General features: G+C 56.9%; 1 protein-coding gene across 1 annotated transcript in view; it reads right to left on the bottom strand.

The window, feature by feature from the left end:
• The window catches only part of DMBT1 (deleted in malignant brain tumors 1), a 45,098-nt gene that overhangs the window by 10,323 nt on the left and 19,398 nt on the right, over positions 1-15,377 (bottom strand). The window contains 13 exon segments of the mRNA XM_053668576.1: positions 107-133; positions 553-882; positions 1,613-1,663; positions 2,507-2,536; positions 3,485-3,835; positions 6,369-6,743; positions 7,473-7,523; positions 8,360-8,389; positions 9,336-9,665; positions 10,397-10,447; positions 11,287-11,316; positions 12,264-12,593; positions 13,325-13,375. Of these exon segments, the coding sequence (XP_053524551.1) occupies positions 107-133; positions 553-882; positions 1,613-1,663; positions 2,507-2,536; positions 3,485-3,835; positions 6,369-6,743; positions 7,473-7,523; positions 8,360-8,389; positions 9,336-9,665; positions 10,397-10,447; positions 11,287-11,316; positions 12,264-12,593; positions 13,325-13,375 (2,037 nt within the window).

Genomic DNA, 15,377 nt, shown 5'->3' with positions numbered 1-15,377 from the left:
AGAGTCCTCAGAGAGAAATCACTCCCTGGAAGGAGCCCGTTCCCCTGCTTCTGGAAACACAAGAGGGCGGAGGTCCAGAGAGGGAGGCTGGACTGCAATGACTCACCTGGGGTAGTCAGATTGCTTTGTGAAGCTGCAAGAAAGAGAAGGAAATACAGTCAGTCTCAGTGGCCAGGATGTGCTAGAACGTGCCCTCAGGATCCAGAGACACAGGCACTGATGCCTGAGGTCTGTGCCCTTTGCAGCACTGGGGGATGCTTCCCCAGGCTCTCCAGGAGAGCTGAGTGGTAAAGGAAAACCTCAGGGGTCTGTCTCCCCTAAAACAGATGTTGGGGGATTTTGTACATTAAACCCTGGACTGCTCCAGGGATCCACCTAGGAATCATTCTGTGGCCACCCATAAAATCAGGGTCACCAACAGCTATCGATGAGGTTCTCCGGGAAACTGCCCGTCCACCAGGGAAGTCCACGGTGGGGCAGCCCAGTACAAAGAGGAGCATGTGATTGGAGAGAACTGTATGAAAACACAAACCCGATATCTGGGAGGCTCACCTGAGCAGATGACACCCGCATCCTCAGAATGTCGACAGTTGTGTACATTCCAGGGGTAATGGGGACAATTCCACAAGTAGGTCTCGTGCCCTGAGCAGCCCACGTCATCCAGGACAATGGGCCCCGAGCCCTGACCAAAGCGGGCACTTCCCGGAGCTGACGAGGCCCAGCCACAGCCCAGCTGCCTGCACACCACGTTGGCGTCGTTGATGTCCCAGCTGTCGTCACACACGGTTCCCCAGGAGCCTTGGTAGAGGACCTCCACCCGGCCCTGACACCGTTCACCTCCGTTCACCAGCCTCAAGGCCAAGGCACCTTCTGTCCCGAGCCCTGGGGAAGGCACAAGGACACCTCCTCCAGGACCCTTGAGCGTCATGAGAGTCAGGCCTGAGGCAGGTCCCAGACCCTTGGCTCATGCCCATGGACAAACCACCCAGGGGCACAGTCAGCTTTAGACACGTGCACAGGTCCACCTTCATCACAGGAAGGGAGGAGAGACACCCACTCTGGCAGGGTCATGGGCGCACCCATTGTTGGAGCCTTCATGACTACACCCAGGGAGGTGAGCAGAACTGCCTCCAGGACCCCTGCAGGGGCCCCCGGAGCAGAGCTCCACAGTGGTGGGGGCCGTTGTCCCTGATTGGCACCTGCAGTCTTCCCCATGCTCCCCAGAGACCACAGTCACAGTCCCAGGACTGATGGGAAGGGTCCCTCACAGGCGGGGCTCGTGCATGTTCATCCCCTCTACTGGGGACATCAGCTCGAGGCCTGAGCTACCGGCCACGTCTCAGCAGGACACAACCAGCCAGGCCCGGAGCACACACACTCATTCCTGGAAGGGCCTCTCTGCTGCATCTTCCCTGCATCTTCCTAGAGTTGGGACCCTGGGCCACTACCCCACACGTGAAACCTGTCCACACACACAGTTCCTTAGGAGCCCCTCCCTAGACACACAGCTCTCAACAGCCCACGTGAACCCAATTTCCGTCATGTTCCATCCCAGCCTGGAATCAGGAGCAGGGGCAGAACCCCAGGGGCCACGGGGGACAGGAGTACACACCTGAGTCTGTGCTTCCTGCTGCTGAAGGCGTGGAAGTGATTGGCCACGGGTCTACAAGTGACAACACAGGGCAAGGCCACAGTTAGGGGCCACGGATACTGACCCTTTCAAAATCTCTGTGGGGCCATCATGACAATTGTCCAAGTGCATCCTGCCGCTTCCTACCTTGACGTGCTCACGCTACTTTTCAACAGGGTCTGTGGGTCCCAAGGCCCTGTTAGAAATCCCACTGATCCCTCCAAATCCCCCAGCCTTCCCTGCTATCTGCCAAACTGACAAAGCTTTGACCTCTCCCAGCCCTGAGTCACAGGCTCATGGGTCATTCTCAGAGGCTGGCATCCCTCTGGGGTTTAAATGTCAAGAGTCAGGAACATGGGTCTGAGAGCAGGAATCAATCAACTGTCCACTTTTATGGCGACCCGTTCTCCCATACAGGTCCAGGATCCCCTGGGCACCTAGCCTGGCCCACAGTGAGGCACATGCGAGCGTGCTGAACCCCAGTGTGTTGTAGGGGCAAAAAAAGGAGAGGAGACCCAAGTCGTATGCGCCATGTAGGGACCACAGTGCTTTTAAAGAGCTATCACCCACAGAAAGAGCATTGGGGGGACGTGACAGGGTCCAATCCATGTCCTTGAAGGCCACCTGTCTGAACACTGGCGGCAATCTTTAGAAACAGCGACCAACTGTTCGGGGAGAACACCAACTGATCAACAAGACATGCAGTCCTGGAGAGGCCAGGAAAAGTGCTCGAGCTCAGGGGGGAGCTCAGTGAACAGGACAGGGAGACTGTGCACATGGGCACGTGCTAAGGGCAGGGGTTCGCCCAGAGTGAGGGGAGAGGCATGGAGGTGCAGAGGCAGAAGACATAAAGGAGGAGGGTCCCTGGCGACTCACCTGGCCACGATGTAGTATAGGACTCAGCAGCTGTAAGGAAGAGGAGGAAAGTGTTAGATGCAAAGCACACAGTTGCCCAACTCAGATCCAGGGTCCATGACCCTCCTCCTACACCCACCAAGCGAGTGGAGACCCCGCACTCATTCTGACTGTGGACAGCACCCCTTGCTGCTCGAACCTCTCTGTCTTTCCCAACACCTGCCTCATTGTGCCTGAAGACTGATCTCTCTGTTTTTCAGAGCCGGGGTCATGCCTGACACAGGCCACGATAGCCTTGGCTGACAACACGAGAATTAGGAGAAGACAACCCTAAGGACTGGGGCACTGTCCATGCCAACCATCTCCCCTGGAGATGTGATGACAGCCGCCCTCCCTCTAGACCAGTTTCCAGTCTTTCTCTGTGCATCCTGCCACCGTCCCCAAGGCCAGGCCAGGATCACCAGCATGCATTCTTGGGCCTCCTGCTTTCTCACACCTCACCGCGTCCCTGTCACTGCTTCTGAAGTTCACAAAGCCCTTGGTGCTCCTGGGTCCACTGCTCAGCATCACATTCTGGCACAGCCACGAGCACTGTGCTGATCAGACCACAGCTCTTCCCACCCATCCGCACATCTCTCAAAGGGCTCTCCTAGGATGCTGGCCCCAGGAGGACAGGAGGTCGGAAGTGAGCTCGTGTTATAGAGGCAGGACAGAAAGGCTCCCTGCTCTGCCTTCAGGAAGCTGGACCCCCAATAAGAACACAGGGCCAGAGTCCCCTCCAACACCCTGTTGGCAATCCCCAGACAACGCCGGGGTCCCAAAGGGACCAACCTCCTCTATTACCCAGGCTGATGACGGAACCACTTGGGTGCTTGCTGTCCTGGAATGAGGTCCAGTACCGGGGTCCATGACATGACGAAGGGGCAATAGAGTGCGAGTCTCATCAGATCTGAGCAAAACAACTCCCCCAAAGGGAGACCCACCCTGTGTGAGGCCCACCTGAGCAGATGACGCCAGCGTCCTCCCCGTGGTTACAGTTGTGGGAGTTCCAGCCTCGGCTCGGGCAGCTCCACAGGTAGGACTCGTACCCTGAGCAGTGCACGTCGTCCAGGACAATGGGCCCCGAGCCCTGACCAAAGCGGGCACTTCCCGGAGCAGACGAGGCCCAGCCACAGCCCAGCTGCCTGCACACCACATTGGCGTCGTTGATGTCCCAGTCGTCGTCACACACGGTTCCCCAGGAGCCTTGGTAGAGGACCTCCACCCGGCCCTGACACCGTTCACCTCCGTTCACCAGCCTCAGGGCGAAGGCGCCTTCTGTCCCGAGCCCTGGGGAAGGCACAAGGACACCTCCTCCAGGACCCTTGAGCGTCATGAGAGTCAGGCCTGAGGCAGGTCCCAGACCCTTGGCACACTCTCTTGGCCAAACCACCCAGGGGCACAGTCAGCTTTGGACACGTGCACAGGTCCACCTCATCACAGGAAGGGAGGAGAGACATCCTCTCTGGCTGGGTCATGGCTGCCCCCATTGCTGGAGCCTCCATGAGGACACCCAGGGAGGTGAGCAGGACTGTCTCCAGGACCCCTGCAGGGGCCTCCGGAGCAGAGCTCCACAGTGGTGGGTGCCATGTCCCCGGTCGGCACCCAAGGGCTTCCCCATCCCCCTGAGAGACCACAGTCACAGTCCCAGGACTGATGGGAAGGGTCCCTCACAGGCGGGGCTCGTGCATGTTCATCCCCTCTACTGGGGACATCAGCTCAAGGCCTGAGCTACTGGCCACGTCTCAGCAGGACACAACCAGCCAGGCCCGGAGCACACACACACTCGCTCCTGGAAGGGCCTCTCTGCTGTGCCTCTACCCAGCATCTTCCTAGGGTTTGGACCCCGGGCCACTACCCGACACGTGAAACCTGTCCACACACACAGTTCCTTAGGAGCCCCTCCCTAGACACACAGCTCTCAATGGCCCAAGTGGACACACTTTCCATCGTGTTCCATCCCAGCCTGGAATCAGGAGCAGGGGCAGAACCCCAGGGGCCACGGGGGACAGGAGTACACACCTGAGTCTGTGCTTCCTGCTGCTGAAGGCGTGGAAGTGATTGGCCACGGGTCTACAAGTGACAACACAGGGCAAGGCCACAGTTAGGGGCCACGGATACTGACCCTTTCAAAATCTCTGTGGGGCCATCATGACAATTGTCCACATTCATCCTGCCGCTTCCTACCTTGACGTGCTCACACTACTTTTCATCAGGGTCTGTGGGTCCCAAGGCCCTGTTAGAAATCCCACCGATCCCACCAAATCCCTCAGCCTGCCATGCTCTCTGACAAACTGACAAAGCTTTGACCTCTCCCAGCCCTGAGTCACAGGCTCATGGGTCATTCTCAGAGGCTGGCCTCCCTCTGGAGTTTGGATCCCAAGAGTCAGAAACATGGTTGTGAAACCAAAAGCCAATCCAATGTCCACCTTCGTGGCGACCCGTTCTCCCATACTGGTCCAGCATCTCCTGGTCACTGGGCCTGGCTCACACTGAGGCACCCATGAGCGTGATGAACCCCAGTGTGTTGTAGGGGCGAAGGCAGGAGAGGGGACCCAAGTCAGATGTGCCCTCAGAGGACCCCAGTGCTTTTTGAGGTCCATCGGCCACATAAAGGGCAGGGATATGAAAGGGTCCAAGTCACGCCCCTGGGGCCAACTTTCTCAACACTGGCGGCCATGTTTAGGGACAGTGACCAAGTTTACTCAGAGAACACCAAAGAATGGACAACACGTGCAGTCCTGGAAATGCCAGGAACACTGCCGCAGCACTGCGGGGAGCTCAGTGATGGAGGACAGGGAGACTGTGCTCATGGGCACGTGCTAAGGGCAGGTGTTCGCCCAGAGTGAGGGGAGAGGCATGGAGGTGCAGAGGCAGAAGACATAAAGGAGGAGGGGTCCCTGGTGACTCACCTGGCCACGATGTAGTATAGGACTGAGCAGCTGTGAGGAAGAGGAGGAAAGTGTTAGATGCAAAGCACACAGTTGCCCGACTCAGATCCAGGGTCCATGACCCTCCTCCTACACCCACCAAGCGAGTGGAGACCCCGCACTCATCTGACTGTGGACATCACCCCTTGTTGCCCGAACCTCTCTGTCTTTCCCATCACCTGCCTCATTGTGCCCGAAGACTGACCTTTCTGTTTCCCAGAGCAGGGATCATGCCTGACACAGGCCACCATAGCCTTGGCTGACACCCCGGGAGTTAGCAGAGGAGGACCCTGAGAACTGGGGCACTGTCCAGGTCAACCGTCTTCCCTGGAGATGTGATGAAAGCCTCCCTCCCTCTAGACCAGTTTCCAGTCTTTCTCTGTGCATCCTGCCATCATCCACAAGGCCCAGTCTGGATCACCAGCATGCATTCTTGGGCCTCCTGCTGTCTCACACCACACCCCATCCCTGCCACCGCTGCTGGAGTTCACAAGGAGCTTGGTGTTCCTAGGCCCACTGCTCAGTGACAGATTCTGGCACAGCTACGGGCACTGTGCTGATTAGACCACAGCATTTCCTACCCTCCCGCAAAACACACAGAGGGCTCTGCTTAGGAGCCTGGCCCTAGGAGGGATGGACATCAGTTGTGAGCCTGTATTATAGAGGCAGGAGGGAAAGTCTCCCTGTTCTGCCACCAGGAAGCTAGGCCCCCAGTAAGGACACAGGGCCTGAGTTGCTCCCAAACTCTGCAGGTAATCCCCAGAGAACTCCCAGGTCCCATAGGGACCAACCGCCTCTTTTACCCAGGCTGATGATGGAACAACTTGGGTGCCTGCTGCCCTGGAATAAAGTCCACACCAGGGTCGATGCCATGATGAAGGGGCACTACAGTGCGAGTCTCATCAGCTCTGAGCAAAACCACTACCCCAAAGGGAGACCCACCCTGTGTGAGGCCCACCCTGAGCAGATGACGCCAGCGTCCTCCCCGTGGTTACAGTTGTGGGAGTTCCAGCCTCGGCTCGGGCAGCTCCACAGGTAGGACTCGTACCCTGAGCAGTGCACGTCGTCCAGGACAATGGGCCCCGAGCCCTGACCAAAGCGGGCACTTCCCGGAGCTGACGAGGCCCAGCCACAGCCCAGCTGCCTGCACACCACATTGGCGTCGTTGATGTCCCAGTCGTCGTCACACACGGTCCCCCAGGAGCCTTGGTAGAGGACCTCCACCCGGCCCTGACACCGTTCACCTCCGTTCACCAGCCTCAGGGCGAAAGCGCCTTCTGTCCCGAGCCCTGGGGAAGGCACAAGGACACCTCCTCCAGGACCCTTGAGCGTCATGAGAGTCAGGCCTGAGGCAGGTCCCAGACCCTTGGCACACTCTCTTGGCCAAACCACCCAGGGGCACAGTCAGCTTTGGACACGTGCACAGGTCCACCTCATCACAGGAAGGGAGGAGAGACATCCTCTCTGGCTGGGTCATGGCTGCCCCCATTGCTGGAGCCTCCATGAGGACACCCAGGGAGGTGAGCAGGACTGCCTCCAGGACCCCTGCAGGGGCCTCCGGAGCAGAGCTCCACAGTGGTGGGTGCCATGTCCCCGGTCGGCACCCAAGGGCTTCCCCATCCCCCTGAGAGACCACAGTCACAGTCCCGGGACTGATGGGAAGGGTCCCTCACAGGCGGGGCTGTGCATGTTCATCCCCTCTACTGGGGACATCAGCTCAAGGCCTGAGCTACTGGCCACGTCTCAGCAGGACACAACCAGCCAGGCCCGGAGCACACACACTCGCTCCTGGAAGGGCCTCTCTGCTGTGCCTCTACCCAGCATCTTCCTAGGGTTTGGACCCCGGGCCACTACCCGACACGTGAAACCTGTCCACACACACAGTTCCTTAGGAGCCCCTCCCTAGACACACAGCTCTCAATGGCCCAAGTGGACACACTTTCCATCGTGTTCCATCCCAGCCTGGAATCAGGAGCAGGGGCAGAACCCCAGGGGCCACGGGGGACAGGAGTACACACCTGAGTCTGTGCTTCCTGCTGCTGAAGGCGTGGAAGTGATTGGCCACGGGTCTACAAGTGACAACACAGGGCAAGGCCACAGTTAGGGGCCACGGATACTGACCCTTTCAAAATCTCTGTGGGGCCATCATGACAATTGTCCACATTCATCCTGCCGCTTCCTACCTTGACGTGCTCACACTACTTTTCATCAGGGTCTGTGGGTCCCAAGGCCCTGTTAGAAATCCCACCGATCCCACCAAATCCCTCAGCCTGCCATGCTCTCTGACAAACTGACAAAGCTTTGACCTCTCCCAGCCCTGAGTCACAGGCTCATGGGTCATTCTCAGAGGCTGGCCTCCCTCTGGAATTTGGATCCCAAGAGTCAGAAACATGGTTGTGAAACCAAAAGCCAATCCAATGTCCACCTTCGTGGCGACCCGTTCTCCCATACTGGTCCAGCATCTCCTGGTCACTGGGCCTGGCTCACACTGAGGCACCCATGAGCGTGATGAACCCCAGTGTGTTGTAGGGCGAAGGCAGGAGAGGGGACCCAAGTCAGATGTGCCCTCAGAGGACCCCAGTGCTTTTTGAGGTCCATCGGCCACATAAAGGGCAGGGATATGAAAGGGTCCAAGTCACGCCCCTGGGGCCAACTTTCTCAACACTGGCGGCCATGTTTAGGGACAGTGACCAAGTTTACTCAGAGAACACCAAAGAATGGACAACACGTGCAGTCCTGGAAATGCCAGGAACACTGCCGCAGCACTGCGGGGAGCTCAGTGATGGAGGACAGGGAGACTGTGCTCATGGGCACGTGCTAAGGGCAGGTGTTCGCCCAGAGTGAGGGAGAGGCATGGAGGTGCAGAGGCAGAAGACATAAAGGAGGAGGGTCCCTGGTGACTCACCTGGCCACGATGTAGTATAGGACTGAGCAGCTGTGAGGAAGAGGAGGAAAGTGTTAGATGCAAAGCACACAGTTGCCCGACTCAGATCCAGGGTCCATGACCCTCCTCCTACACCCACCAAGCGAGTGGAGACCCCGCACTCATCTGACTGTGGACATCACCCCTTGTTGCCCGAACCTCTCTGTCTTTCCCATCACCTGCCTCATTGTGCCCGAAGACTGACCTTTCTGTTTCCCAGAGCAGGGATCATGCCTGACACAGGCCACCATAGCCTTGGCTGACACCCCGGGAGTTAGCAGAGGAGGACCCTGAGAACTGGGGCACTGTCCAGGTCAACCGTCTTCCCTGGAGATGTGATGAAAGCCTCCCTCCCTCTAGACCAGTTTCCAGTCTTTCTCTGTGCATCCTGCCATCATCCACAAGGCCCAGTCTGGATCACCAGCATGCATTCTTGGGCCTCCTGCTGTCTCACACCACACCCCATCCCTGCCACCGCTGCTGGAGTTCACAAGGAGCTTGGTGTTCCTAGGCCCACTGCTCAGTGACAGATTCTGGCACAGCTACGGGCACTGTGCTGATTAGACCACAGCATTTCCTACCCTCCCGCAAAACACACAGAGGGCTCTGCTTAGGAGCCTGGCCCTAGGAGGGATGGACATCAGTTGTGAGCCTGTATTATAGAGGCAGGAGGGAAAGTCTCCCTGTTCTGCCACCAGGAAGCTAGGCCCCCAGTAAGGACACAGGGCCTGAGTTGCTCCCAAACTCTGCAGGTAATCCCCAGAGAACTCCCAGGTCCCATAGGGACCAACCGCCTCTTTTACCCAGGCTGATGATGGAACAACTTGGGTGCCTGCTGCCCTGGAATAAAGTCCACACCAGGGTCGATGCCATGATGAAGGGGCACTACAGTGCGAGTCTCATCAGCTCTGAGCAAAACCACTACCCCAAAGGGAGACCCACCCTGTGTGAGGCCCACCTGAGCAGATGACGCCAGCGTCCTCCCCGTGGTTACAGTTGTGGGAGTTCCAGCCTCGGCTCGGGCAGCTCCACAGGTAGGACTCGTACCCTGAGCAGTGCACGTCGTCCAGGACAATGGGCCCCGAGCCCTGACCAAAGCGGGCACTTCCCGGAGCTGACGAGGCCCAGCCACAGCCCAGCTGCCTGCACACCACATTGGCGTCGTTGATGTCCCAGTCGTCGTCACACACGGTCCCCCAGGAGCCTTGGTAGAGGACCTCCACCCGGCCCTGACACCGTTCACCTCCGTTCACCAGCCTCAGGGCGAAAGCGCCTTCTGTCCCGAGCCCTGGGGAAGGCACAAGGACACCTCCTCCAGGACCCTTGAGCGTCATGAGAGTCAGGCCTGAGGCAGGTCCCAGACCCTTGGCACACTCTCTTGGCCAAACCACCCAGGGGCACAGTCAGCTTTGGACACGTGCACAGGTCCACCTCATCACAGGAAGGGAGGAGAGACATCCTCTCTGGCTGGGTCATGGCTGCCCCCATTGCTGGAGCCTCCATGAGGACACCCAGGGAGGTGAGCAGGACTGCCTCCAGGACCCCTGCAGGGGCCTCCGGAGCAGAGCTCCACAGTGGTGGGTGCCATGTCCCCGGTCGGCACCCAAGGGCTTCCCCATCCCCCTGAGAGACCACAGTCACAGTCCCGGGACTGATGGGAAGGGTCCCTCACAGGCGGGGCTGTGCATGTTCATCCCCTCTACTGGGGACATCAGCTCAAGGCCTGAGCTACTGGCCACGTCTCAGCAGGACACAACCAGCCAGGCCCGGAGCACACACACACTCGCTCCTGGAAGGGCCTCTCTGCTGTGCCTCTACCCAGCATCTTCCTAGGGTTTGGACCCCGGGCCACTACCCGACACGTGAAACCTGTCCACACACACAGTTCCTTAGGAGCCCCTCCCTAGACACACAGCTCTCAATGGCCCAAGTGGACACACTTTCCATCGTGTTCCATCCCAGCCTGGAATCAGGAGCAGGGGCAGAACCCCAGGGGCCACGGGGGACAGGAGTACACACCTGAGTCTGTGCTTCCTGCTGCTGAAGGCGTGGAAGTGATTGGCCACGGGTCTACAAGTGACAACACAGGGCAAGGCCACAGTTAGGGGCCACAGATACTGACCCTTTCAAAATCTCTGTGGGGCCATCATGACAATTGTCCACATTCATCCTGCCGCTTCCTACCTTGACGTGCTCACACTACTTTTCATCAGGGTCTGTGGGTCCCAAGGCCCTGTTAGAAATCCCACCGATCCCACCAAATCCCTCAGCCTGCCATGCTCTCTGACAAACTGACAAAGCTTTGACCTCTCCCAGCCCTGAGTCACAGGCTCATGGGTCATTCTCAGAGGCTGGCCTCCCTCTGGAATTTGGATCCCAAGAGTCAGAAACATGGTTGTGAAACCAAAAGCCAATCCAATGTCCACCTTCGTGGCGACCCGTTCTCCCATACTGGTCCAGCATCTCCTGGTCACTGGGCCTGGCTCACACTGAGGCACCCATGAGCGTGATGAACCCCAGTGTGTTGTAGGGGCGAAGGCAGGAGAGGGGACCCAAGTCAGATGTGCCCTCAGAGGACCCCAGTGCTTTTTGAGGTCCATCGGCCACATAAAGGGCAGGGATATGAAAGGGTCCAAGTCACGCCCCCTGGGGCCAACTTTCTCAACACTGGCGGCCATGTTTAGGGACAGTGACCAAGTTTACTCAGAGAACACCAAAGAATGGACAACACGTGCAGTCCTGGAAATGCCAGGAACACTGCCGCAGCACTGCGGGGAGCTCAGTGATGGAGGACAGGGAGACTGTGCTCATGGGCACGTGCTAAGGGCAGGTGTTCGCCCAGAGTGAGGGGAGAGGCATGGAGGTGCAGAGGCAGAAGACATAAAGGAGGAGGGTCCCTGGTGACTCACCTGGCCACGATGTAGTATAGGACTGAGCAGCTGTGAGGAAGAGGAGGAAAGTGTTAGATGCAAAGCACACAGTTGCCCGACTCAGATCCAGGGTCCATGACCCTCCTCCTACACCCACCAAGCGAGTGGAGACCCCGCACTCATCTGACTGTGGACATCACCCCTTGTTGCCCGAACCTCTCTGTCTTTCCCATCACCTGCCTCATTGTGCCCGAAGACTGACCTTTCTGTTTCCCAGAGCAGGGATCATGCCTGACACAGGCCACCATAGCCTTGGCTGACACCCCGGGAGTTAGCAGAGGAGGACCCTGAGAACTGGGGCACTGTCCAGGTCAACCGTCTTCCCTGGAGATGTGATGAAAGCCTCCCTCCCTCTAGACCAGTTTCCAGTCTTTCTCTGTGCATCCTGCCATCATCCACAAGGCCCAGTCTGGATCACCAGCATGCATTCTTGGGCCTCCTGCTGTCTCACACCACACCCCATCCCTGCCACCGCTGCTGGAGTTCACAAGGAGCTTGGTGTTCCTAGGCCCACTGCTCAGTGACAGATTCTGGCACAGCTACGGGCACTGTGCTGATTAGACCACAGCATTTCCTACCCTCCCGCAAAACACACAGAGGGCTCTGCTTAGGAGCCTGGCCCTAGGAGGGATGGACATCAGTTGTGAGCCTGTATTATAGAGGCAGGAGGGAAAGTCTCCCTGTTCTGCCACCAGGAAGCTAGGCCCCCAATAAGGACACAGGACCTGAGTTGCTCCCAAACTCTGCAGGTAATCCCCAGAGAACTCCAGGGTCCCATAGGGACCAACCGCCTCTTTTACCCAGGCTGATGATGGAACCACTTGGGTGCCTGCTGCCCTGGAATAAAGTCCAGTACCAGGGTAGATGCCATGATGAAGGGGCACTACAGTGCGAGTCTCATCAGCTCTGAGCAATACCACTCCCCCAAAGGGAGACCCACCCTGTGTGAGGCCCACCTGAGCAGATGACGCCAGCGTCCTCCCCGTGGTTACAGTTGTGGGAGTTCCAGCCTCGGCTCGGGCAGCTCCACAGGTAGGACTCGTACCCTGAGCAGTGCACGTCGTCCAGGACAATGGGCCCCGAGCCCTGACCAAAGCGGGCACTTCCCGGAGCTGACGAGGCCCAGCCACAGCCCAGCTGCCTGCACACCACATTGGCGTCGTTGATGTCCCAGTCGTCGTCACACACGGTCCCCCAGGAGCCTTGGTAGAGGACCTCCACCCGGCCCTGACACCGTTCACCTCCGTTCACCAGCCTCAGGGCGAAAGCGCCTTCTGTCCCGAGCCCTGGGGAAGGCACAAGGACACCTCCTTCAGGACCCTTGAGCGTCATGAGAGTCAGGCCTGAGGCAGGTCCCAGACCCTTGGCACACTGTCTTGGCCAAACCACCCAGGGGCACAGTCAGCTTTGGACACGTGCACAGGTCCACCTTCATCACAGGAAGGAAGGAGAGACATCCTCTCTGGCTGGGTCATGGCTGCCCCCATTGCTGGAGCCTCCATGAGGACACCCAGGGAGGTGAGCAGGACTGCCTCCAGGACCCCTGCAGGGGCCTCCGGAGCAGAGCTCCACAGTGGTGGGGGCCATTGTCCCCATTCAGCACCCAAGGGCTTCCCCATCCCCCTGAGAGACCACAGTCACAGTCCTGGAACTGATGGGAAGGGTCCCTCACAGGCGGGGCTGTGCATGTTCATCCCCTCTACTGGGGACATCAGCTCGAGGCCTGAGCTATTGGTCACGTCTCAGCAGGACACAACCAGCCAGGTCCGGAGCACACACACTCATTCCTGGAAGGGCCTCTCTGCTGTGCCTCTACCCAGCATCTTCCTAGGGTTTGGACCCCGGGCCACTACCCCACACGTGAAACCTGTCCACACACACAGTTCCTTAGGAGCCCCTCCCTAGACACACAGCTCTCAATGGCCCAAGTGGACACACTTTCCATCGTGTTCCATCCCAGCCTGGAATCAGGAGCAGGGGCAGAACCCCAGGGGCCTCGGGGGACAGGAGTACACACCTGAGTCTGTGCTTCCTGCTGCTGAAGGCGTGGAAGTGATTGGCCACGGGTCTACAAGTGACAACACAGGGCAAGGCCACAGTTAGGGGCCACCCATACTGACCCTCTCAAAATCTCTGTGGGGCCATCATGACAATTGTCCACATTCATCCTGCCGCTTCCTACCTTGATGTGCTCACACTACTTTTCATCAGGGTCTGTGGGTCCCAAGGCCCTTTAGAAATCCCACCGATCCGGGACTTCCGCCCAGATGGAGGCATAGATAGAGGATCCACCTCGCCTCTGTGCACAACCAAATCTAAGAACAACTATTTTTAACAGCAGTCACAACCAAGCCATACGGAAAATCGACAATACGGAGTCCAAAGGACAACTAGATACTCGGCTGGACCAGTACGAGGAGCGAGGCCAGCAGCAGAGCAGGTTAGCAAGAAAAAATTCCCGGGGCGGTGCGCGGTGGGCGCAGGCACCGAGGGCGCTGATCACCAGCGAGCTGGCTGCAGGAGCTCACAGGGAAGAGAAGTGGTGGGTTGGTCGGTCGCGCGCATTTACGTGGGGAGAAACCAGTGAGAAGGGAAAACCGCGCGGTGCAGCAGGCTCGCACAATTAGGATCAGATAAACAAGCCCGAGGCGTGTGAGTGACTGGGTGCCCTGGGCTAGCGGAGAGGAACGCCATTGCTCCCTCTCTGACCCCGCCCCCACACACAGCGTCACAAACCAGCGACCTGGGTCGCCCTGTCCTGGTAAACAACTAACGCTTCGCTCCACTCACTTAACAGCACGAATAGACCAAAAATGGCTCTAGGACAACTCAGAGCCCCAGAACCGATAGACCTAAGTGATGAAGAAATAGCCAGTCTTTCAGATGCACAGTTCAAAACACTGGTTATAAGGATCCTTACAGAACTGGTTGACTTTAGTCACAAATTAGAGAAACATATGGAAGCTAAATTAATTGAAATGAATGGGGATACAAAAGATACCAATAGTAATGGAAAGAAAATTGGGACTCAAATCAAGGGAGAGAACCAGACGGAAGAAAAAAATGATCAAACAGAAAGGAATGAAGAAATAAGAATTCAGAAAAATGAGGAGAAGCTTAGGAACCTCCAGGACATCTTTAAACGTTCCAACATCCGAATTATAGGGGGTACCAGAAGGGGGAAAGGCACAACCACCAGATGAAAAATTATTTGAACAAATAATAAAGGAGAATTTCCCCAAGATGGTAAAGGAAATAGACTTCCGAGAAATCCAGGAAGCTCAGAGAGTCCCAAAGAAGTTGGACTCAAGAAGGAACACACCAAGGCACATCATAATTACATTAGCCAAGATTAAAATGAAGGAGAGAATCCTAGAAGCAGCAAGAGCTAAGGGGACAGTCACCTACAAAGGAGTTCCCATCAGACTGTCAGCTGATTTCTCAAAAGAGACCTTACAGGCAAGAAGGGGCTGGAAAGAGGTATTCCAAGTCATGAAAACCAAAGATCTACAACCAAGATTGCTCTACCCAGAAAAACTTTCATTTAGAATGGAAGGACAGATAAAGTGCTTCTCAGATAAGACCAAATTCAAGGAGTTCATCATCACCAAGCCCTTATTATATGAAATGTTAAAGGGACTTACCTAAGAAAAAGAAGATAAAAAAGATGAACAGTGAAAGGACAGCAAACTCACAGTTATTAAGAACCACACCTAAAACAAAAGCAAACTAAGAGGCTAGCTAGATCAGGAGCAGAACCATAGAAATGAACATCTCAGGGAGGGTTAGCAACAGGGGAGTGGGAGGAGGGGAAGAGGGGAGAAGGTACAGAAAATAAGTAGCATAGACAGTAGATAGAAAATACATAGGGGGGAGGGTAAGAATAATAGGGGAAATACAGAATCTAAAGAATTTGAGACACATATTCATGAACTAAAGGGGGAAATGGTGGGGGAGGGGTATGCAGTGTGGAGGGGAAGGGAGGGGGCAATAGAGCAAATGTAATGGCATAATCAATAAAAAAAAAAAAAAAAGAAATCCCACCGATCCCACCAAATCCCTCAGCCTGC

The sequence above is a fragment of the Artibeus jamaicensis genome, unplaced genomic scaffold (genome assembly GCF_021234435.1).
Source record: "Artibeus jamaicensis isolate MK-2021 breed Jamaican fruit bat unplaced genomic scaffold, CSHL_Jam_final contig_490, whole genome shotgun sequence".
Lineage (NCBI taxonomy): Eukaryota > Metazoa > Chordata > Mammalia > Chiroptera > Phyllostomidae > Artibeus > Artibeus jamaicensis.
This window is presented reverse-complemented; position numbering and strand designations above follow the sequence as displayed.